The sequence below is a fragment of the Panulirus ornatus genome, chromosome 65 (genome assembly GCF_036320965.1).
Source record: "Panulirus ornatus isolate Po-2019 chromosome 65, ASM3632096v1, whole genome shotgun sequence".
NCBI lineage: Eukaryota > Metazoa > Arthropoda > Malacostraca > Decapoda > Palinuridae > Panulirus > Panulirus ornatus.
The window spans coordinates 4446919-4471814 of record NC_092288.1 but is presented as its reverse complement, the minus strand read 5'-3'; the positions used below and the strand labels follow the sequence as shown (position 1 = coordinate 4471814).

Sequence of the window (24896 nt, the reverse complement as noted above, 5' to 3'; positions counted from 1 at the left end):
TTTCCATGGTTTACCCCATACGCTTCACATGCCCTGGTTCAATCCATTGACAGCACATCGACCCCATTATACCACATCATTCCAATTCACTCTATTCCTTGCACGCCTCTCACCCCGATCACAAAATCTTTTTCACTCCATCCTTCCTCCTCCAATTTGGTCTCCCACTTCTTGTTCTCTCCATCTCTGACACATATATCCTCTTTGTCAATCTTCGTCACTCATTCTCTCCATATGTCCAAAGCATTTCAACACACCCTCTTCTGCTCTCAATCACACTCTTTTTATTACCACACATCTCTCTTACCCTTTCATTAATATATATATTATCCCTGGGGATAGGGGAGAAAGAATACTTCCCACGTATTCCCTGCGTGTTGTAGAAGGCGACTAAAAGGGGAGGGAGCGGGGGGCTGGAAATCCTCCCTTCTCGTTTTTTTTTTAATTTTCCAAAAGCAGGAACAGAGAAGGGGGCCACGTGAGGATATTCCCTCAAAGGCCCAGTCCTCTGTTCTTAGTGCTACCTCGCTAACACATGAAATGGCCAACAGTTTGAAAGAAAGATTTTTTTTTTTCTTTTTTGCCGCTGTCTCCCGCGTTTGCGAGGTAGCGCAAGGAAACAGACGAAAGAAATGGCCCAACCCACCCCCATACACATGTATATACATACGTCCACACATGCAAATATACATACCTACACAGCTTTCCATGGTTTACCCCATACGCTTCACATGCCCTGATTCAATCCACTGACAGCACGTCAACCCCGGTATACCACATTGATCCAATTCACTCTATTCCTTGCCCTCCTGTCACCCTCCAGCATGTTCAGGCCCCGATCACACAAAATCTTTTTCACTCCATCTTTCCACCTCCAATTTGGTCTCCCACTTCTCCTCGTTCCCTCCACCTCCGACACATATATCCTCTTGGTCAATCTTTCCTCACTCATTCTCTCCATGTGCCCAAACCATTTCAAAACACCCTCTTCTGCTCTCTCAACCACGCTCTTTTTATTTCCACACATCTCTCTCACCCTTACGTTACTTACTCGATCAAACCACCTCACACCACACATTGTCCTCAAACATCTCATTTCCAGCACATCCATCCTCCTGCGCACAACTCTATCCATAGCCCACGCCTCACAACCATACAACATTGTTGGAACCACTATTCCTTCAAACATACCCATTTTTGCTTTCCGAGATAATGTTCTCGACTTCCACACATTCTTCAACGCTCCCAGAACTTTCGCCCCCTCCCCCACCCTATGATTCACTTCCGCTTCCATGGTTCCATCCGCTGCCATGTCCACTCCCAGATATCTAAAACACTTCATTTCCTCCAGTTTTTCTCCATTCAAACTTACCTCCCAACTGACTTGACCCTCAACCCTACTGTGCCTAATAAACTTCTCTTATTCACATTTACTCTCAGCTTTCTTCTTTCACACACTTTACCAAACTCAGTCACCAGTTTCTGCAGTTTCTCACACGAATCAGCCACCAGCACTGTATCATCAGCGAATAACAACTGACTCACTTCCCAAGCTCTCATCCACAACAGACTGCATACTTGCCCCTCTTTCCAAAACTCTTGCATTCACCTCCCTAACAACCCCATCCATAAACAAATCAAACAACCAAGGAGACATCACACACCCCTGTCGCAAACCTACATTCACTAAGAATAAATCACTTTCCTCTCTTCCTACATGTACACATGCCTTACATCCTCGATCAAAAGTTTTCACTGCTTCTAACAACTTGCCTCCCACACCATATATTCTTAATACCTTCCACAGAGCATCTCTATCAACTCTATCATATGCCTTCTCCAGATCCATAAATGGTATATACAAATCCATTTGCTTACCTAAGTATATCTCATACATTCTCCAAAGCAAACACCTGATCCACACATCCTCTACCACTTCTGAAACCACACTGCTCTTCCCCAATCTGACACTCTGTACATGCCTTCACCCTCTCAATCAATACCCTTCCATATAATTTCCCAGGAATACTCAACAAACTTATACCTCTGTAATTTGAGCACTCACTTTTATCCCCTTTCCCTTTGTATAATGGCACTATGCAAGCATTCCGCCAATCCTCAGGCACCTCACGATGAATCATTTTTATTTAATTATTTATTATTATTATTAATATTTATTTTAATCGTGTGTCGTAGAAAGCGACTAGAGGGGACGGGAGCGGGGGGCCAGAAATCCTCCCCTCCTTGTATTAACTTTCTAAAATGGGAAACAGAAGAAGGAGTCACGCGGGGAGTGCTCATCCTCCTCGAAGGCTCAGAGTGGGGTGCCTAAATGTGTGTGGATGTAACCAAGATGTGAAAAAAGGAGAGATAGGTAGTATGTTTGAGGAAAGGAACCTGGATGTTTTGGCTCTGAGTGAAACGAAGCTCAAGGGTAAAGGGGAAGAGTGGTTTGGGAATGTCTGGGGAGTAAAGTCAGGGGTTAGTGAGAGGACAAGAGCAAGGGAAGGAGTAGCAATACTCCTGAAACAGGAGTTGTGGGAGTATGTGCTAGAATGTAAGAAAGTAAATTCTCGATTAATATGGGTAAAACTGAAAGTTGATGGAGAGAGGTGGGTGATTATTGGTGCATATGCACCTGGGCATGAGAAGAAAGATCATGAGAGGCAAGTGTTTTGGGAGCAGCTGAATGAGTGTGTTAGTGGTTTTGATGCACGAGACCGGGTTATAGTGATGGGTGATTTGAATGCAAAGGTGAGTAATGTGGCAGTTGAGGGAATAATTGGTATACATGGGGTGTTCAGTGTTGTAAATGGAAATGGTGAAGAGCTTGTAGATTTATGTGCTGAAAAAGGACTGATGATTGGGAATACCTGGTTTAAAAAGCGAGATATACATAAGTATACTTATGTAAGTAGGAGAGATGGCCAGAGAGCGTTATTGGATTACGTGTTAATTGACAGGCATGCGAAAGAGAGACTTTTGGATGTTAATGTGCTGAGAGGTGCAACTGGAGGGATGTCTGATCATTATCTTGTGGAGGCTAAGGTGAAGATTTGTATGGGTTTTCAGAAAAGAAGAGTGAATGTTGGGGTGAAGAGGGTGGTGAGAGTAAGTGAGCTTGGGAAGGAGACCTGTGTGAGGAAGTACCAGGAGAGACTGAGTACAGAATGGAAAAAGGTGAGAACAATGGAAGTAAGGGGAGTGGGGGAGGAATGGGATGTATTTAGGGAATCAGTGATGGATTGCACAAAAGATGCTTGTGGCATGAGAAGAGTGGGAGGTGGGTTGATTAGAAAGGGTAGTGAGTGGTGGGATGAAGAAGTAAGATTATTAGTGAAAGAGAAGAGAGAGGCATTTGGACGATTTTTGCAGGGAAAAAATGCAATTGAGTGGGAGATGTATAAAAGAAAGAGACAGGAGGTCAAGAGAAAGGTGCAAGAGGTGAAAAAAAAAGGGCAAATGAGAGTTGGGGTGAGAGAGTATCATTAAATTTTAGGGAGAATAAAAAGATGTTCTGGAAGGAGGTAAATAAAGTGCGTAAGACAAGGGAGCAAATGGGAACTTCAGTGAAGGGCGCAAATGGGGAGGTGATAACAAGTAGTGGTGATGTGAGAAGGAGATGGAGTGAGTATTTTGAAGGTTTGTTGAATGTGTTTGATGATAGAGTGGCAGATATAGGGTGTTTTGGTCGAGGTGGTGTGCAAAGTGAGAGGGTTAGGGAAAACGATTTGGTAAACAGAGAAGAGGTAGTGAAAGCTTTGCGGAAGATGAAAGCCGGCAAGGCAGTAGGTTTGGATGGTATTGCAGTGGAATTTATTAAAAAAGGGGGTGACTGTATTGTTGACTGGTTGGTAAGGTTATTTAATGTATGTATGACTCATGGTGAGGTGCCTGAGGATTGGCGGAATGCGTGCATAGTGCCATTGTACAAAGGCAAAGGGGATAAGAGTGAGTGCTCAAATTACAGAGGTATAAGTTTGTTGAGTATTCCTGGTAAATTATATGGGAGGGTATTGATTGAGAGGGTGAAGGCATGTACAGAGCATCAGATTGGGGAAGAGCAGTGTGGTTTCAGAAGTGGTAGAGGATGTGTGGATCAGGTGTTTGCTTTGAAGAATGTATGTGAGAAATACTTAGAAAAGCAAATGGATTTGTATGTAGCATTTATGGATCTGGAGAAGGCATATGATAGAGTTGATAGAGATGCTCTGTGGAAGGTATTAAGAATATATGGTGTGGGAGGAAAGTTGTTAGAAGCAGTGAAAAGTTTTTATCGAGGATGTAAGGCATGTGTACGTGTAGGAAGAGAGGAAAGTGATTGGTTCTCAGTGAATGTAGGTTTGTGGCAGGGGTGTGTGATGTCTCCATGGTTGTTTAATTTGTTTATGGATGGGGTTGTTAGGGAGGTAAATGCAAGAGTTTTGGAAAGAGGGGCAAGTATGAAGTCTGTTGGGGATGAGAGAGCTTGGGAAGTGAGTCAGTTGTTGTTCGCTGATGATACAGCGCTGGTGGCTGATTCATGTGAGAAACTGCAGAAGCTGGTGACTGAGTTTGGTAAAGTGTGTGGAAGAAGAAAGTTAAGAGTAAATGTGAATAAGAGCAAGGTTATTAGGTACAGTAGGGTTGAGGGTCAAGTCAATTGGGAGGTGAGTTTGAATGGAGAAAAACTGGAGGAAGTGAAGTGTTTTAGATATCTGGGAGTGGATCTGGCAGCGGATGGAACCATGGAAGCGGAAGTGGATCATAGGGTGGGGGAGCGGGCGAAAATTCTGGGGGCCTTGAAGAATGTGTGGAAGTCGAGAACATTATCTCGGAAAGCAAAAATGGGTATGTTTGAAGGAATAGTGGTTCCAACAATGTTGTATGGTTGCGAGGCGTGGGCTATGGATAGAGTTGTGCGCAGGAGGATGGATGTGCTGGAAATGAGATGTTTGAGGACAATGTGTGGTGTGAGGTGGTTTGATCGAGTGAGTAACGTAAGGGTAAGAGAGATGTGTGGAAATAAAAAGAGCGTGGTTGAGAGAGCAGAAGAGGGTGTTTTGAAGAGGTTTGGGCACATGGAGAGAATGAGTGAGGAAAGATTGACCAAGAGGATATATGTGTCGGAGGTGGAGGGAACGAGGAGAAGAGGGAGACCAAATTGGAGATGGAAAGATGGAGTGAAAAAGATTTTGTGTGATCGGGGCCTGAACATGCAGGAGGGTGAAAGGAGGGCAAGGAATAGAGTGAATTGGAGCGATGTGGTATACCGGGGTTGACGTGCTGTCAGTGGATTGAATCAAGGCATGTGAAGCGTCTGGGGTAAACCATGGAAAGCTGTGTAGGTATGTATATTTGCGTGTGTGGACGTATGTATATACATGTGTATGGGGGGGGGGTTGGGCCATTTCTTTCGTCTGTTTCCTTGCGCTACCTCGCAAACGCGGGAGACAGCGAAAAAGTATAATAAATAAATAAAAAAAATAAATAAAAAATAAATAATTTATTTATTTATTTTGCTAAACTGCTGTCTCCCGCGATAGCGAGGAAGCACAAGGAAACAGACGAAAGAATGGCCCAACCCACCCACATACACATGTATATACATACACGTCCACACACGCAAATTTACATACCTATACATCTCAACGTATATACACGTATACATGTATATACACACACAGACATATACATATATACACATGTACATAATTCATACTGTTTGCCTTTATTCATTCCCAACGCCACCTCGCCACACATGAAATAACAACCCCCTCCCCCCTCATGTGTGCGAGGTAGCGCTAGGAAAAGACAACAAAGGCCCCATTCGTTCACATTCAGTCTCTAGCTGTCACGCAATAATGCACTGAAACCACAGCTCCCTTTCCACATCCAGGCCCCACAGAACTTTCCATGGTTTACCCCAGACGCTTCACATGCCCTGGTTCAATCCATTGACAGCACGTCGACCCCGGTATACCACATTGTTCCAATTCACTCTATTCCTTGCACGCCTTTCACCCTTTTGCATGTTCAGGCCCCGATCACTCAAAATCTTTTTCACTCCATCTTTCCACCTCCAATTCGGTCTCCCACCTCTCGTTCCCTCCACCTCTGACACATATTTCCTTTTCGTCAATTTTTCCACACTCATTCTCTCCATGTGATCAAACCATTTCAAAACACCCTCTTCTGCTCTCACAACCACACTCTCACAACCACACTTGGTGCATATGCACCAATAATCACCCATCTCTCTCCATCAACTTTCAGTTTTACCCATATCAATCTAGAGTTTACTTTCTTACACTCTTATCACATACTCCCACTACTCCTGTTTCAGGAGTAGTGCTATTCCTTCCCTTGCTCTTGTCCTCTCACTAACCCCTGACTTAACTCACAAGACATTCCCAAACCACTCTTCCCCTTTACCCTTGAGCTTCATTTCACTCAGAGCCAAAACATCCAGGTTCCTTTCCTCAAACATACTACCTATCTCTCCTTTTTTTTCATCTTGGTTACATCCACACACATTTAGACACCCCAATCTGAGCCTTCGAGGAGGATGAGCACTCCCTGCGTGACTCCTTCTTCTGTTTCCCCTTTTAGAAAGTTAAAATACAAGGAGGGGAGGGTTTCTAGTCCCCTGCTCCCGTCCCCTTTAGTCGCCTTCTACGACACATGAGGAATGTGTGGGAAGTATTCTTTCTCCCCAATCCCCAGGGATAGGAATGGAGTGAATTGGAGCGATGTGGTATACCGGGGTTGACGTGCTGTCAGTGGATTGAATCGGGGCATGTGGGGCGTCTGGGGTAAACCATGGAAAGCTGTGTATGTATATTTGCGTGTGTGGACGTATGTATATACATGTGTATGGGGGTGGGTTGGGCCATTTCTTTCGTCTGTTTCCTTGCGCTACCTCGCAAATGCAGGAGACTGCGGCAAAAAAAAAAATTCTTTTCTTTCAAACTATTCGCCATTTCCCGCGTTAGCGAGGTAGCGTTAAGAACAGAGGACTGGGCCTTTGAGGGAATATCCTCATCTGGCCCCCTTCTCTGTTCCTTCTTTTGGAAAAAAAAAAAGGGGGGGGAGAAAGAATACTTCCCACGCATTCCCTGCGTGTCGTAGAAGGTGACTAAAAGGGGAGGGAGCGGGTGGCTGGAAATCGTCCCCTCTCTTTTTTTTCAATTTTCCAAAAGAAGGAACAGAGAAAGGGGGCCAGGTGAGGATATTCCCTCAAAAGCCCAGTCCTCTGTTCTTAACGCTACCTCGCTAATGCGGGGAAATGGCGAATAGTATGAAAGATATATATATATATATATATATATGGTAATAGAGATATATATATATATATATATATATATATATATATATATATATATATATATATATATATATATTTTTTTTTTACTTTGTCGCTGTCTCCCGCGTTTGCGAGGTAGCGCAAGGAAACAGACGAAAGAAATGGCCCAACCCCCCAACCCCCCCATACACATGTATATACATACGTCCACACACGCAAATATACATACCTACACAGCTTTCCATGGTTTACCCCAGACGCTTCACATGCCTTGATTCAATCCACTGACAGCACGTCAACCCCGGTATACCACATCGCTCCAATTCACTCTATTCCTTGCCCTCCTTTCACCCTCCTGCATGTTCAGGCCCCGATCACACAAAATCTTTTTCACTCCATCTTTCCACCTCCAATTTGGTCTCCCTCTTCTCCTTGCTCCCTCCACCTCCGACACATATATCCTCTTGGTCAATCTTTCCTTACTCATCCTCTCCATGTGCCCAAACCACTTCAAAACACCCTCTTCTGCTCTCTCAACCACGCTCTTTTTATTTCCACACATCTCTCTTACCCTTACGTTACTCACTCGATCAAACCACCTCACACCACACATTGTCCTCAAACATCTCATTTCCAGCACATCCATCCTCCTGCGCACAACTCTATCCATAGCCCACGCCTCGCAACCATACAACATTGTTGGAACCACTATTCCTTCAAACATACCCATTTTTGCTTTCCGAGATAATGTTCTCGACTTCAACACATTCTTCAAGGCCCCCAGAATTTTCGCCCCCTCCCCCACCCTATGATCCACTTCCGCTTCCATGGTTCCATCCGCTGCCAGATCCACTCCCAGATATCTAAAACACTTCACTTCCTCCAGTTTTTCTCCATTCAAACTCACCTCCCAATTGACTTGACCCTCAACCCTACTGTACCTAATAACCTTGCTCTTATTCACATTTACTCTTAACTTTCTTCTTCCACACACTTTACCAAACTCAGTCACCAGCTTCTGCAGTTTCTCACATGAATCAGCCACCAGCACTGTATCATCAGCGAACAACAACTGACTCACTTCCCAAGCTCTCTCATCCCCAACAGACTTCATACTTGCCCCTCTTTCAAAAACTCTTGCATTTACCTCCCTAACAACCCCATCCATAAACAAATTAAACAACCATGGAGACATCACACACCCCTGCCGCAAACCTACATTCACTGAGAACCAATCACTTTCCTCTCTTCCTACACGTACACATGCCTTACATCCTCGATAAAAACTTTTCACTGCTTCTAACAACTTTCCTCCCACACCATATATTCTTAATACCTTCCACAGAGCATCTCTATCAACTCTATCATATGCCTTCTCCAGATCCATAAATGCTACATACAAATCCATTTGCTTTTCTAAGTATTTCTCACATACATTCTTCAAAGCAAACACCTGATCCACACATCCTCTACCACTTCTGAAACCACACTGCTCTTCCCCAATCTGATGCTCTGTACATGCCTTCACCCTCTCAATCAATACCCTCCCATATAATTTACCAGGAATACTCAACAAACTTATACCTCTGTAATTTGAGCACTCACTCTTATCCCCTTTGCCTTTGTACAATGGCACTATGCACGCATTCCGCCAATCCTCAGGCACCTCACCATGAGTCATACATACATACATACATATATATATATATGGTAATAAAGTGTGGTTGAGAAAGCAAAAGAGGGATTTTGAAATGGTTTGGTCACATGGAGAGAATGAGTGAGGAAAGATTGACAAATAGGATATATGTCAGAGGTGGATGGAACGAGAAGTGGGAGACAAAACTGGAGGGGGAAAGATGGAGTGAAAAATATTTTGAGCAATTAGGGTCTGAACATGCATGAGGGTGCAAGGCGTGCAAAGGAATAGAGTGAATTGGAACAATGTGGTATACCGGGGTTGACGTGCTGTCGATGGATTGAAGCAGGGCATGTGAAGTGTCTGGGGTAAACCATGGAAAGTATTGTGAGGCCTGGATGTGGAAAGGGAGCTGTGGTTTCGGTGCATTATATATGACAGCTAGAGAATGAGTGTGAATGAATGTGGCGTTTGTTTTTTCCTAGTGCTACCTTACGCGCATGCGGGGCGGAGGAGGCTGTCATTTCATGTGTGGAGGGGTGGCGCCGGGAATTAGTAAAGGCAGTAAGTATGAATTGTGTATATGTCTGTGTATGTATATGTGTATGTGGGTGGGTTGGGCCATTCTTTCGTCTGTTCCCTTGTGCTACCTCGCTAACACGGGAGACAGCGACAGTGTATAATAAAAATAAATATATGTGTGTCAGAGGTGGAGGGAACGAGGAGAAGTGGGAGACCAAATTGTGTGATCGGGGCCTGAACATGCAGGAGGGTGAAAGTCGTGCAAGGAATAGAGTGAATTGGAATGATGTGGTATACCGGGGTCGACGTGCTGTCAATGGATTGAACCAGGGCATGTGAAGCGTCTGGGGTAAACCATGGAAAGGTCTGTGGCGCCTGGATGTGGAGAGGGAGCAGTGGTTTTGGTGCATTATACATGACAACTAGAGAGTGGTTTTGGTGCATTATACATGACAACTAGAGACTGAGTGTGAACGAATGTGGCCTTTGTTGTCTTTTCCTAGTGCTACCTCGCGCACATGCGGGGGGAGGGGGTTGTCATTTCATGTGTGGTGGGGTGGCAACGGGAATGAATAAGGGCAGACAGTACGAATTATGTATATGTGTATATATGTGTATGTCAGCGTGTGTGTATATATATATGTCGAGATGTATAGGTATGTATATGTGCATGTGTGGACGTGTATGTATATACATGTGTGTGTGTGTGGGTGGGTTGGGCCATTCTTTCGTCTGTTTCCTTATGCTACCTCGTTAACGCGGGGGACAGTGACAAAGTATAACAAATAAAGATAACTTAATATCTTTATATATTAATGTATAAGTGCCTTCTCCAGATCTGGAAATGTCACATATATGACTTTGTTTCTCTAAAGTATTTCTTTCAAATTCTTCAAAGCAAACAACTGATCCACACATTCTTATATTCTCAAAAACAGTATTGTTCTTCCAAAGTCTAATGATCTCTGCATGTCTGTATCTAACCATTCTTCCAACAACTCACCAGGTAAATTCAACAAACTTATGTAATTTGATCAAAACTTTACACCCTTGCCTTTATAAAGTGGCATGATATGGGTTTGTCAGTAGTGTTTCAATGATGGATGATGTCCACAGCACGTATGGGAGTGTATGGCTTCTACTGGGATGGAGTTTGAGTATGAGAGTAACAATAAGTGCTTGTTGGACTATTTCAGTGGGTATGAGTTTTATCAGTTATATTTGTTGGAGGTTACGAGATGTGTGAGTAGATTTTACTAAAGTGTGAGGCATGGATTAGCTTTTTATTTTAACAGCATCTGTGGTTAGTTGTGAAGTGGTTTAGGTGGGGTGGGATGAAAATTACTTGATTTGAAAGTAGTTTGCCAAAAGGTTTGTTTACTGAAAAGCACAAAAGTAGGCACAATTTGTAGATTTCAATTTCATTTTTTTCATCATTAAATGCAATGCTGTGTGTGTTAATTCATAAGATGATGTAATCAATTATGTTACAATGTATTAATATATTTGTGCTTAATCCAGTCATCATAAAGCTGAAACATATAAAGTACTTGCGACACTTCTACATCATAAATAAAATGAAGATCAGTACCTTTGCAACAAAATTATAAGAAAAAATGCTGACAGTTTCACTCAAAATACATACCTCTCCTTAAGAAAATCCTGGCTCCACCACTGATTTTTCATAGAGGTAAAAATGTTGCCTTGGGACCACTAACTTTCACAAGCTCTGAAATAAATGTTTAACTCAGTTCATGAGCAATGCTATCTGTTGGCCCTATAGCATTACAGAATATTCTAAGTTATCATTTCTAGGAAAGAAGCCTTTCATTAAGTTCTATTAAGCAATAAAAAAGTTGAGTAAAGTTCTTTTTAAGGGATACAACAGAAATAACTTAGGATTTAGAAGATATGCATATTAATGAACTCATACTTAGTAGAAAAGACAGACGAGAGAAAAATCATGTGGAGCATTGCATTTCATGCTACAATATGATGGGAAAATGCATGGTTTAAAATTAGGGAGAGAATTCTTGATATCAATAAAACCAATGAACTCCCTCACCTAACTTACACAAAAATTACAATATTTTTAGTATTAATTGAAAAAAAGTCATATGCATTCAGTTGCTCATAAATTACACTTCTGTTTTTAGTGTTTGCCAAAAGTATATTTTTAGCATGTTTCAAGTACTATACCAAATGATAAAAATCAGTTTCTAAATGAAGTTAGGTAAGGTTTTCATAGGTATGGTTGACATATACAGTTGTTTGGGTGATTTATACAATACCTTTCAACAATGCTGAAACTTAAGTGATGATATTTTGAGTGGTGTTTTCCACTGGTTGGAATTCCCCAACTCTAGGTGACAATGTAGATTTAAAGTTTCTTCAATTCTTCTTTGTAAAGTATTTTTCTGTTCTTATAGCCTGACAACTGTTTTGGAGGCATATATGACCTGAAAAAAAGGGAAAAATCAAATGCTACTTACAGTACCCACAAAAGCATTTAACACATACAAGAGATAAAACATGCCTCACATTCTGTAAAATGCAGAACACACCACACCTGGTCCTTCTAAGGAGAAGCAAGAGCCATCTATGTGCTTCCCACCCATTGTAGCACATCAGAAACAGTAACGCATTTCTAAATGGGCTCCCCATAGACAAACATACATAAACCAAGCAGTCTGACACACAGACCCCCCAAGTGTTTACAGTATAATACATCTATATCTTTGCTGACAATGCCACACACACACACACAGAAAACAACCTTGGTGTGGACGACCTCCTTGGTGTAGCACTTAACAAAATCAACATAGATTATATAAATATACATATAGATCATATAACTATACAATATATATGTTCATACATGTATACATAAACTATACTCATCCCACTCTATTAACAACCACCAGTCCCTATGAAGAAGTTGAAAGCTTACCCTTGCCTCACACTTCAGTAACCCTTACTCAATGATCCCAACACCCCCAACAAATACAACACTAACAAAACATGGACAGTGAAATAACCTGAAAAAAGCGCAAAAGAACCGACCTCTCAACTCAGTCTTCAAGTCCCACCCCTTAAAACATACACCCATCAGTAATCCCCCCCCCACCCCCAAGACAAGCACAAGTCATAAGTCTACTAACCTGTGGATGAGGCCAGCTTCTCGAGTGCTGCAGGAACCTCATCATCATAAGGTTGCCTGGATCTGAAAGGCAAGGTAAGAATGATTGGTGTTTGGCTCAGTGGAAGAGGCTGACTGTTCAAGGTGACTGAAGGATGTGAGCTTGACACTTGTCTGGGTTTAGAGGAGGGATTAAAGATTGTTCATGGTGAACCATTGTTCTAACTGTGTAATGAGGTTCTGCATCTCTAGTGTTATGATTTTATTGACCAGGGAGCACAAGCGTACACCATGTAAGAAAAAAGAATAAACTATAAAAACCAAGGTAAAAGGACCGTGATTAAAGCCTGTGTGGCATGAACAAACCTTGACACTGAGAGTCATGGAGTCATCTGAGGTCAAGCGCCGGTGCGTAGATCAGGTTATTTCCGTGGCCAGTCTCCAGCCGGGGTCGAGCTCACTGTCGGGCAAAACTTGTGACCTCTGCCTAGCAACTGACCTACAAAGCTTCAGACATTTGGGAAATTAGCAAACCCTATGAGCAAATGTTCCGTCCACATTTACATGGCACGTCAGAAAACAGTGTGTGCCTTAGGGTGAATGACAATGATCGTTTATAAACCTCAACTTTGTACCTCCACGAGCTTTGTTAACAATGTTCAATCTCGCCATTGTATTCAATGTGATCTTTGCAGGTAAAATGGGCAGGATTAAGAATCTGTGGCGCTCTAGGCCATTTTAAGTGTTTTAAGGAAGACCCACTCGGAGGGTGGTTAACCCCTATACCTCAATCCGGCCCTGGATTCATTGCCTTCAACATTTAACAACGCTTATTAGCTACCCAACCAGTCAAACAATTTTGAAGATCTATAGGGAAGAGAGTAACGTATTAAGCCTCATGTGAACGTAAACAAAACACATACCTTCAAAACTGAAGTATCAACATGGCGGACCGTCCATCGCAACAAACACACTGATGATGTCACTGACCAGACTGGGAGACCCAAGACGAGCAACTTGTTCTTGGGATGTTGGTGGACAGATGGCGCTGAGGTCACGGGGATTCGCCAATGTCTTCACATTCCTTGTACTTCACCTTATTCCCCTTGTACTCTCTCTCATTTACTATAATTAATCAATTTGAACAAACCATTATCTCAGGCCCTATACCTTAGGGATAGCTTATTCAGGTTTCCATTACTTTGCTGGACTTTCTCATACGCGGATAGGGTATTCAAATTAAAATTTCTTAAAAATCTTTGGTACTAATTTCTCATATGCGAGAGCCCCTCATCTTATCCCTGACCAGTTTCATTAAATATCTACGTTTCATCCACTTCAGAATATCTGATCCAAGTAATATATAGTAGGCATTTGTTTAAGTTTTTACGTGGGTTATAACATACTTTGCGGACAAGTGTGGGAGGCAGGGTAGGACTGGACTGGTAGGCGATATTTTGTGGTTGGGGGAGATGGCTGGTAAATAATCACATTTGGAAATGAGTGAAACATGTACGAAAGTACGAAAAAAGTTTCCTAAGAAAAGGATCAAGAGGGATAAAGACGGGTAGGGCATGAGACTAATATATATATTACGGGCAATAATTATATCATGGGCTGGGCAGGGGATCTTGCAGGAATTAATACCGAAAACTTCAAGGGATTTGTCTGCGGATGAATCTGAAGTGGTTTCCTCGAGCCTTCTATTTAATATAAAACTCATTTAAGCAGAATCAAGAATTCAAATAAACGAATGGAGAAGAATCCTGCTCAAAAATCACTCTGGGTAAAAGAGAGTGAAGAGAGGAAGTCACCAAGAGGATGATGGGAAAGCGGAAAATTGTCAGTTCAGTTACCTGTCTCGTCATCAGGAATGGGGAGTGGGGAAGGAATAGGTGCAACAGGATGGGGAAGGCGAAGGTGCCACAACAGGATGAGCAAGGAAAGGGAAAAAGGCAGCAGAGAACAGAGGCTGGTAAGATCTTACTGAATGGAAAATGAAGGAGAGTGTAGTAAGAAGATACAGACGAGGTGGTGAAACCTTAAGGGGTGAAAGTGCAGAAAGCGACCAGGGAAAGATGGTAAGAGAAAACGGGACGGGGATAGTGGCGAAAGAAAATGGGGGGGGGATGGGTAAAGGAGGAGGGGCGAGGAGAGTGGAAGGGAAGGGGACGATTTTAGGACAGGATAGGTGTGTGGTTCTTGAGGAAAAAAAAAAAAAAAAAGAGGGGGGGGGGGGGTAGAATGGACGCGAAGGTAATAGATACCTACCTACAGTGAGGCAGTCGGAAAGGCAGTAATGCGTTGTGCTTCCTGCACACCTTCCTTGATGCTGAAAGATGATTCTCTTGGCAGCCACTCTTACAGCATAATCATCTGGGGTCGTTAAGATGGGAAAGAAAGGGGAAGAGTTATTAGAGACGATCGTAAGAGTGGATGGCAATGCAAAGGATGGATGTTAGACGGCGAGAAAGAAGTGGGAAGGGGCACATAAGGATGGGGAAGAAAAGGGCGGTAGGAGAATGGAGAGGATAATGAAATGGGAAGAGATTGGGATGGTGGAAAGAGGATGTGGATGGGGAGAATTGGAAGAGATAGGGAGAGGTTTCTATGCCCACAGATAAGGTCAGCTCCAAGCTTTAATGGGCAGGGTGGCAAGATGGAAAGAGAAAAGGATTAAGGGGATGAGAAAGGGTAAGAGAGGATGGGGAGCAGATGTTGGGAAGGTAGTGGAGGAAAAGAGAGTGGACGGTGAGGATAGTTTGGGTGGCGAAAGGATGGGAAGGGGGGGGTTAAAGGATGAAGAGCAAGAATGGTACAAGAGGATGGGAACGTAGGTAAAAGAGGAGGATGAAGATGGTTAGAAGATGAGATGGGAAATGGAGGGTGTTAGGATGAAGATGGTAAGAGGATATGGACAAGATTCATTATAAGGGGACGGAGGGGAAAGAGAGCAGAGGAGAAGGGAAGGATGACAGGATATGAAAAGTGGCGTGAGAGGAGGAAGAGAAGTACAGATATAACAGGCACCAGGAAGGATGGGTTGTGGAGAATGGTAATATATCATGAGTTAAAAAAGGCGACAGGTGGAAGAATGGGTGGGAAGGGAATCATAGGAGGTAAGGGAGGATGGAAAGGAATGAAAATAAGAGGCAGGACAGGATGGGTAACAGAGGAAGGTTTAGCATAGATGGGTAAGGAATAGAGGTGATAAAATAAGCACAGATAGGACGATTGCAAATGAAAATAGATTGGGGAGGCAGGGTAGACCTTTGGTACAATATGAGAGTGGGTATGGGAGAGGGGTGAAAACAAGATAGGTATGGGAGGGAGGTAAGAGGAGATGGGAACACTAAGGGGAAAGGGGTGGCCATATACAAGGAAGGCATTTTGAAATACATAAGGAAGAAAGAGGCTGGGAAGTTCAACTGAAGTAAAAGGTTTGGGAAGATAAGTAAGAGAGGAGCAAAGAGGGACAATAGAGAACAGGCAGAAGTTACGGTCAAGAGAAAATTGGTAAGCAATTGATCAGGGTAAACACATAAGCAACAGAGGCAAGTTGATGCTGGTTTAGGACAGATGATGGGCAGGACTAACTTGGGTAGGGGAGGTAAGAAAGACCTGCTGGGTTGGAGTATTAGTGGGCAAGTTGAGTGCCTTGTAAAACAAGTCAATCATGGAAAGAAGGGCATGGGAAGGCAATGCCTAGTCAAACACGTCAATCATGGAAAGATAGACACGGGAAGGAAAGGCAAAAAGTGAGATGCAAGAAGTAATATACAACAGGATGGGCAGAAAAATGCAGGAACAGGTACAGTAAGGAGGTACAACAAGATATGTAAAGGAAAGAAGTACAAAAGGATGGGTTATTGAGGGATTAGGAGTAACAGGAAGAGCAGGTCGGGTAAAGGAGAGAAAGTAAAGATGGCTAAGTGAAGGAAATAAGAATGGATGTTGTTTTTTCCTTTTCATACATATTTGCCATTTCCTGCATTAGCAAGGTAGCCTCAAGAACATAGGACTGAGCCTTAAGAGGGAATATCCTCACTTGGCCACCTTCTCTGTTCTTTTTTTTGGAAAAGTAAAAAACAGGAGGGGAGAATTTCCAGCCCCCTCTCCCTCCCCTTTTAGCCACCTTCTACAACATGCAGGGAATACGTGGTAAGTATTCTCTCTCCCCTATCCCCAGGAATAGGGGCTGAATAATCAAGAAATTCAAATGATGAGAGCTGAGGATGTTAAAAGAGGATGGCTAGCTGAAGGAGGTATGAGAGGAATGGTAGGGGAGCAAGACATGGGTGGACTGGTAAAAGAAGATTGTTAGAGAAAGGTGGTTGAAATTATGTAAAAAGATAAGATGGACAGAATGAGGATAATGAGAGAAATGAAGTAGTAAACATATGAGGGAGCAAGCCTAAGTAGGATGGGTTTTTCTTGAAGAGAGGAGATGACACATTGGCAAAGGAGTTACTGTAGGCTAAGCAAGAGAAGACAGTAAAACAAGACAGATGGGAAAGGAAGTATGGCTATGGGATAGAGAAATGAGGATGGGAAGGGAAGGTACTTGAAGACTGAAGGGGAAAGGATAGGAAAGGGGGCAGAGTATTAAAGGGCAGGTATGGGAGGATGACAAGGAATAACTGATAAATAAGTAGGAATGAGTTAGGGTGAAATACAATATGATGGTTGAGGGATAGATGTGGTGGGAGTAGAAATATAAGGAAAAGAATAACAAAGGATGGGTGGGGTAGGGAAGGACATGGGTGATATGGTAAGGGAAGAAGATAGAAGATAACGAGTAAAAGACAGAGGCAGGGGCAGATCACATGGGGAAAAATGACTGGGGAATGGGTTACAAAAGATCAGGTGTGGGCCAGGATTAATTATAAAGAAGGTAGAGGATAACATAAGTTACATCAACCAGGGAAGAAATGTAAGGAAGGATGGATAAAGAAAACATATAAGAGAGGGAAAAGAAGAGATACAGCAGAGATGAAAAATGGAAATATGTTAAGAGGGGTTGTGAAGAGGAGTAATGACATGCATGACAGGGAGATATTAGGATGAATTTGGAAAGCATACCAAGTATGAGTAAGGTGAGCAAGGTAGGAAAGGATACAAAGTATGAATATGGGATGTAAGGGAGAAAAAGATGGGCAGTTAAGGAGTAAACAAAAATGAGTAAATAAGGGAAGCAAGATTACATATAAGAAAGGATTGGTGTAGATGTGAAGCAAGGGAGGATCAGGACGGTGCAAATAGGAGATAAGTGTCTATCTATATCTCTCACACCCATTTCCTTCAGGAATTCCCTTAAAGGGGTGGCCACAGCAAAAGTCTCCATAATTAGTGGACTCCAGTGCCACTACTTAGCCTTTAATGCCTCACCCTGACAGACCACTGGCAGAGGGGAACTCTAGTGCAGTGTTTTCTGAGACCTCTTCCTAATGTTCCTACCGACTACTTCTACCATAGGTGTCTAACTAATGTTCCAATCTACTACTTCTACTAAAGGTGTCTAACTAATGTTCCAACCTACTACTTCTGCCAAAGGTGTCTAACTAATGTTCCAACCTACTACTTCTACCTAATGCTTCTGTTTAATGTTCCAATTAACTTCTGTCTACTGTACCTAATATTTTCTTGCTCACTGCAAGAGTCTAGAGTTACAGAGAATGAGTTATTTCACTCAAGTGTCATCATGTTATGTGTGAAAAGGAGAGACTGTATGTTTGTGGACAGAATGCCAGCACTCTACACGTGGGTAAGGCAGAAAGAAAGACAGATACCTGGGTCAAGGAGAGCAACTTGACAAACACTGAAGTGCTGACCCACTACACAGCCATCATTGACCCTCCCAATGCCCAGGTGGATAGTACTGGTAATAAATCTCCCTGGTCGTAGGCTGCCTACCAACTACTACCTTCTAAATAAGAGATAGCAGATAAGAAAAAGAAGACTATGATGAAAGAGATGTAACTGAGAATAGGTAGGGGGAAAGAATTTGCATACGGTGAATATAAGATGAAAATAAAATGATGACAGTTGGGGAAGGAATATAAGCCAAGATGGGTTGGAGAGTGGGGAAAGGGATAAAAGGTGGAGGGTAATGGGAGAAACTAAGAGAAAGTATGGGAGGTGAGAGAAGAGAAGTCTACAAGAATTGGAGTAAGAAGTTGGAAATGATTGGTATGAGGTAGATGTTTACAGAAAGGTAGGAAAGGACAGGTAAGAAGATACGGAACATAAAAGAAATGCAGATAAAAGGAAGTGAATGAAGTGTTGTGAAGAGGGTCTGCTGCTACAAAAGAAAAGGGAGAGTAAGAATGATGAGGTACGAAGAAATGAGAAAGACTGGTGAAAAAATTGTAACAAAGAGCTGGGAAGGATTAAAGATAAGGAAATGGGAAGTGTAAGAAAGTAAGACAAATGGAATTTTTGTGAGGAATGTAAAAGGTAATGGAAAAATGGGATGGCAAGAAAGGATGGGTTAGGGCCAGAAGAGGAAGGAGGTAAGGCATGATAGGATAGAGAAGATAGTAAGAAAGATTGGATATTAGTAAGAAAAAGAAAAGAGGACCGAGAGGAAAAAGAGGCAAGAAAAAGGTAGGGAGGGAAGGAGAGTGAGAAGACAAAGTGAAAGAAAGTTACAGGGAATATATAGGAGAATAAGATATTCAGATGTGTCAAAATAGAGAGGATGGGACGAAGTCAAAACTTCTAGCAATAAAACCAGATCTTTATTTATCCATTGTTTTATTGTTTAAATTGTTCCATTTCTTAGTCCACTCTAGCATTTACTACATCCCGGTATATTATATCTACAACAACTGTGTCTTTCTTGTATAAATGGCATAATACAGTACAGACCGCACATGTAAAAAAGAACTATACAATCATACTTTGGCCCTTGGATTTCATTATGACTAGCTGTTTCCTCTACGAAATTTCCATAAACAATTAGCTGGCGTGTTGTGCCACACGGACAAACCACCTGAGACCTGTGTAGGGAGATATTACTGGGGGTGACAACTTGGGGACTCTACTGTGCAGGCTGAACACGTCACAATGAAATCCATACAATCTAATTTCAATTTTTCATAGTAATTACACGTAAACGCATGTGTTTATTGGAGTTTTGGATGTAAAACAGCATTTGGGTATCAAAACACAGTTACCCTATGGCAATCTTCGTTATTATTATATTATTACTTTTTGTTCGTATAAAAACTCTAATCTGATAACTTTATGTTGAGGATTTTTTTTTATCCTGAAAAATTAAACATTTAATAAGGTATCATAATCATTCTTTACTTTCTGAGCATCTCAGTGCTAAAAATAGAACTTTCACCCATGGGGAAAATCAAGGAACGGAACTTGGAACGAATGTTTTTGTGCTCCTGGGGCAGGCATGTGGCAGCTGGCCTTGCCCGGAGTCTACCTTCAGCAACTTGGTGAGACAAGGGCCCACACTGCCACACTCCCAGGGATCCCCTCACTCCTGGGGACTAAAACCCTTAAAACCCCACAGAATGAATGAGTAAAATGGTGCCAGCTACAGAAGACTGCTGTCACCATGTAATTTAATAGGTAGATGGATGTGAAAGGGACATTCTGGCCGTGATTGGGTTATACTTAGGTGAAAGTCTGTGCAACATCAAGGGCCTATAGCCAGACTGGTGAGGAGCAAGTGGAGGGAGGTATGGGGAGAGACACGAGCAGAAAGAGGTTGCTACTTCAGGGCTTCATTTAACACTATTATTATGCTTTCAGTTGGTATTAGGGTAACAGTGAGACTCTGAGGAAGCAAGGGGTGAGGGGAGTGTGGAGGCCGGCCACTTGCTACATCACTCACCAGCTGCAAATTAAGTGTGTACTAAAAATAATAAATAGACAGTGTTTTCACATGTAAAAATACTCTTATTATCAACTCTGTAAAACAAAATAATATTGACTAGATTTCTGCCTTCTGTTAATAAACACCACCAATATTATTACTACAGTTACAATATAAAGTCATCAAGACTGTCCTGCCCTCTGGATGGCAGGTGGTTCCATGACTTGCCAGTGGGGCTTCATGCCCACTTACCACAACAACAACGACAAACAGTGACCTGCAGCCCTCTTGCTCTCTCAGCTGCGGGCTACATCTGACCCTGAGTCGCCACCCACCATCACCCTATGACAGCTGGTGACACTCTGGCACAGATTACCCACGGGGGCCGCACTGGCCTGGCCGGGCCGCACCCTAGCCCTGGCACAAGTGCCACTTGTTCGTGCCTTCAATAACCTGGCAATACTTTATGGTTGTAAGTAATACTTGTATTAATACTGAGGCCTGGATCAGGTTTGACTGGCGCCTGGAGCAGGTGGTGAGAGGCGAGCATGTGGGTCTCGCTGGCCGGGCTCCAGAGGCTGCCTGGCAGGTGTGGGCCAGGTGCGACCCGACGCATCTGCCGCGGCCCACCGCCTTCACTATTAGACCCGTATTGGTGCGAGGAGGGAGGGGAGGCAGCCCCTAAGGTAAAGGAGCCCCCACCCCTGGAGGCGGCCTTCTGGCCCCCCCGTGGCAAGTGATGGGGGGCCCAAGGGCCGCTCTCACCAGTGGTGCGGGTGAGGGGGGGTTGCCACCCCATCCCTCACTACACAGCTACCTACACGGCACCTGGGACAACCTACATACGATAGATAGTGCATATTTCCTATGCAGTATATATGTATCATTATATTATGAATATATATTACATTCTTCTTATTAACCTAGTGAAAGCTGACCGCAGTTCAGAGTGGTTTGTCGCGGGCGGGCAGGGCACCCTGCTGAGGGCGGCCGAGGGCAGCCCCAGCCCGCAAGCGGCAGTACTGAGTCCTTGGCAGCAGTTGTAGGCTACAGTAGGGGGGTAGGGCTGGCTGTGGCGCCCTACACGAGACACTGGTGTCCGGCCTGCCGAGGGATCACTACTGTCGATGGCGAGGCAATGCACGGTCACCCACACCACCAGCCAGTCCAACCCCACTCTGCTACAATACACTACCATCGGTATACAAGACTGCCTTACACTAAGCATTTTGGCTACAGGAGGCTACGATACTGTCCCGTGGCTCATGCTGCAGCGGCTTTAGCAGCAGCGGGGCCACTACAAGCCCACTGAATGACTAGCGCGCACTACAAGCTTGGCAACACCTACACAGATATCTAGGGTGAGGCTCCACACTGACAGCACACACTTAAACTACGGGATGGCAGAACATAGTAGAATCACTCAACAGTCACAAAAAATAACCAAAGGATTTGGCCTACGACTACCTACATGGGTTTCTGGGGGGAGGGAGGGGGGAGGAGGACCATTCTACAGATCACATCACACACCCACCACCTATACACACATAAGAGAGTGTCCCATTGAACATAGTCACCAGATTCCCAGAATGAGACTTTGTACATTGCGAGCATCAACATACCAAGCCCTCCTAAATAAAGTATTTGCCATTTTTTCAAAACCCATTATACAATACCATAAGAAAATATAGAACCTCGCACACAAATATAACAACGCTTTTAAACCACTGTCTGTGCTCATGAAATTACCTAAGAGGGCATTGTTATATCTTAGTAATATTGCACTATATATTTCTTATGTACACCCTGGTGGTCAGAGAAGCGAATGTTGCTGTTTTTTCCAAGTCATTTACTTTTCTGTAACATCTGATATGTGGCACACTGTTACCCATTGAAGAATCTCATCTGAAACTAATGAATCTTTTAGATTTGGAGATTTTGTCTTGGAGGCTTGGATGAGGTTCTATTTTGAAGATAAAGAGTTTGAAGAGATCCTGCTTCTGAGATATGACTATGAAGAAGTTATGTCATGATGATGACTGGGACTTGAAGAGGGCTTAGACTTATAGATACTAAGACCTGAAGGAGCTTCTTTCTTGGTTTAACTGTTACTTGAAGTATTGTGTGGGAAATATTGGGGCTTGATGAAAACTGTTTCAGAGGTACTAGGGCCTGATTGAAACTTTATATTTATGGTCAGGAGATTCTTTCTTGGAGATACCTGGACATGAAGGTGGTTTCATACTCAAGAGGTAAGCAGATTCTTCTCTGGAGATACTGTAGTTGGATGTTTTCTTTTGGAGACAGTGAATGTTGGGGACATCAATCTTGGGAGATACTGAAGGTTAAAGGAAATCCAGTCTTGGTACTGGTTATATCTGGGAAAATTTTTTTGGTGATGATACCGATTCTTGAAGGTAAAAATTCTGCATTAACATCATGATACAAGGAAGCTTTAGGGAGCTTCAGTTTTAGAGATAATGATGTCTGAATAATGATCTGTCTTGAAGACAGATACTTTGAAGTTCTGCATTGAAGAAAAAGAGTACATCTTGGACTTGGAGACTTGAGGGAAGGGGATTCTGCACAAGACGTGATGATGCAGCTACTGACAAAGTTGTTATTTTATGAAACCAGCAACATTGCGGTGACCACACAGCAATGGGGCCTCGGCATGAGCTGACCAGAACAGGTGGATCTGTCACACCCATTTCCATGCCCATGATTTAAGCCCATGTCCATCATATTGGAAGGATCACTGTATTTAGCACGCCCATGTTTCTACTAATTGCACCCATTTTACCCGTGGTGGACCCTTTGTGCGGTTAACAGTCTTGAAAGCTAAACTACATTACTACCTGTCAAGGCCTTTTTTTTTAATCCAGGTAGATATGCCTATGATCATACAGATATTTATGGTGTGCATGTCTGGACCAGTATGTGCCCAACTGAACAGAACTTCAGTCAGGACATTTTTTTCTAATACTCTTTTCCCAAGAGAATATGGGACTTACTGAAATACGATGCAAGAAACTCCTTGTCATACTCGCTGATGTACCCACAGGAGTGGATTGGATGAGGCTCAACTCATAGTGAGCCATCAGGTTATGGGGGAGGAGGGCGAGGGGGAAGGAAAGAACAGGTGGAAGAGGAGTCAGAGGCAGGTTTACCCATTAACTAGGTCAACTGAAAAGATAGATAGTTAAAGTCTTGGGTCATGCGAGGTCAGCGCCACGCGAGGCCCCATCACCCAAACGCTCGCCCTGATAGTCTTGTCACTGCCGACCAACAACATGGAGGATTGAGAGCGGCAGCATTTTAACAGTCACGGTACCCACTACACACTGCGTTGTCGGCGATATTATCACATAGTCAGGAGGAGTTCAGTGTGACATCTTGTGAAGCTTCCGTCCGCCAGAGGAGGTGGAGGAGGATGAGAGGACACAGGAGGACCCACAGCAGCATTCCTGCTCCCGCCATTACTGCACCTGCAAAAGGAGACCCAAGAGTTCATTACCACCTAACTTTAGCAGGGAGGGGAACATGATGCTAACATACATGTGATGTGGAAAGGTGTGCCTGACTATGTGCACTGTCATGTACATTTATGTCAACATCTAACTTAAGTTTTGATCATTCACTGAAACCATTTTCTTACCATTAAAAAACACATTTGCTGACACATGCAAGACCTCCCACCTTAAATACACACTCCCCAAAGTACACCTGCAAGTTATACACAAAGGCACATGCACACAAATATATACAAACATTTATATTCACCCATAATTTTCCAATATCACAGCGACACTCATTCCCCTGAATATATCCATCCACATATCTAAAACTATCTCCCTATTCATGCAAATATACACACCCTAATAAACATGAGCACATACCCTCTCACAAACAAAATTCTAAATAAATTCTTTCCTGCATCATGAACAATATGCTTTTGTCATTTTATACAAAATGTAAATAAAGCAAATAAAATCAAAGAATCACAACAATGATTGAAAATATCTGAATCAAAATGCATATATCTGTATATATTTCAAATTACTGAAGATGAATAAAAGAATATGAGTAGGGATTTCTTACTCAGTGCTGGATCATTCAATGATGAGTAAATAAATATTCAATAATTCAAATTCACTTATAACAACTATGAGTCCCAACATGAAGCTCACATCAGCACTGCAGGTATGGAATCCTTTTGTCATACATGTGATGAACACACACGAAGACCACACATCGCATAGGAATTCTAATTCATAGCAAATGCAAGCTCAAATTACAATTCACTGTGGTTATGTCTGTCAAATCCCAACCCTAAAGTATTACTTCTGCTCAACAATGACGTAACCAGACAGTTCTTCACTTTATATCTTACTACCAGATAAGATATATGTTGTGGTTCATGGTGGCTCAGAAAAACCTGTGCAATGAGGGCACCTGCATAGGGTTATCCAAAGAA

At 42.9% G+C, this 24896-nt stretch overlaps 1 protein-coding gene across 7 annotated transcripts in view; it reads right to left on the bottom strand.

Annotated features, from left to right (window-relative positions):
* Positions 1-24896, bottom strand: part of LOC139746496 (nucleolysin TIAR-like) — a 1460715-nt gene that overhangs the window by 4795 nt on the left and 1431024 nt on the right. For 6 of the 7 annotated variants that reach the window (XM_071657791.1, XM_071657790.1, XM_071657786.1 and 3 more), the window contains 5 exons: positions 13506-23907; positions 12949-13089; positions 12605-12666; positions 11735-11902; positions 11089-11172 (listed from right to left, as the gene is read on the bottom strand). In XM_071657791.1, the coding sequence (XP_071513892.1) occupies positions 23784-23907 (124 nt within the window). In that variant the 3' untranslated portion in view covers positions 11089-11172; positions 11735-11902; positions 12605-12666; positions 12949-13089; positions 13506-23783. The remainder of the gene's footprint in view (positions 1-11088; positions 11173-11734; positions 11903-12604; positions 12667-12948; positions 13090-13505; positions 23908-24896) is intronic. The other variant, XM_071657787.1, reaches the window with a different exon arrangement.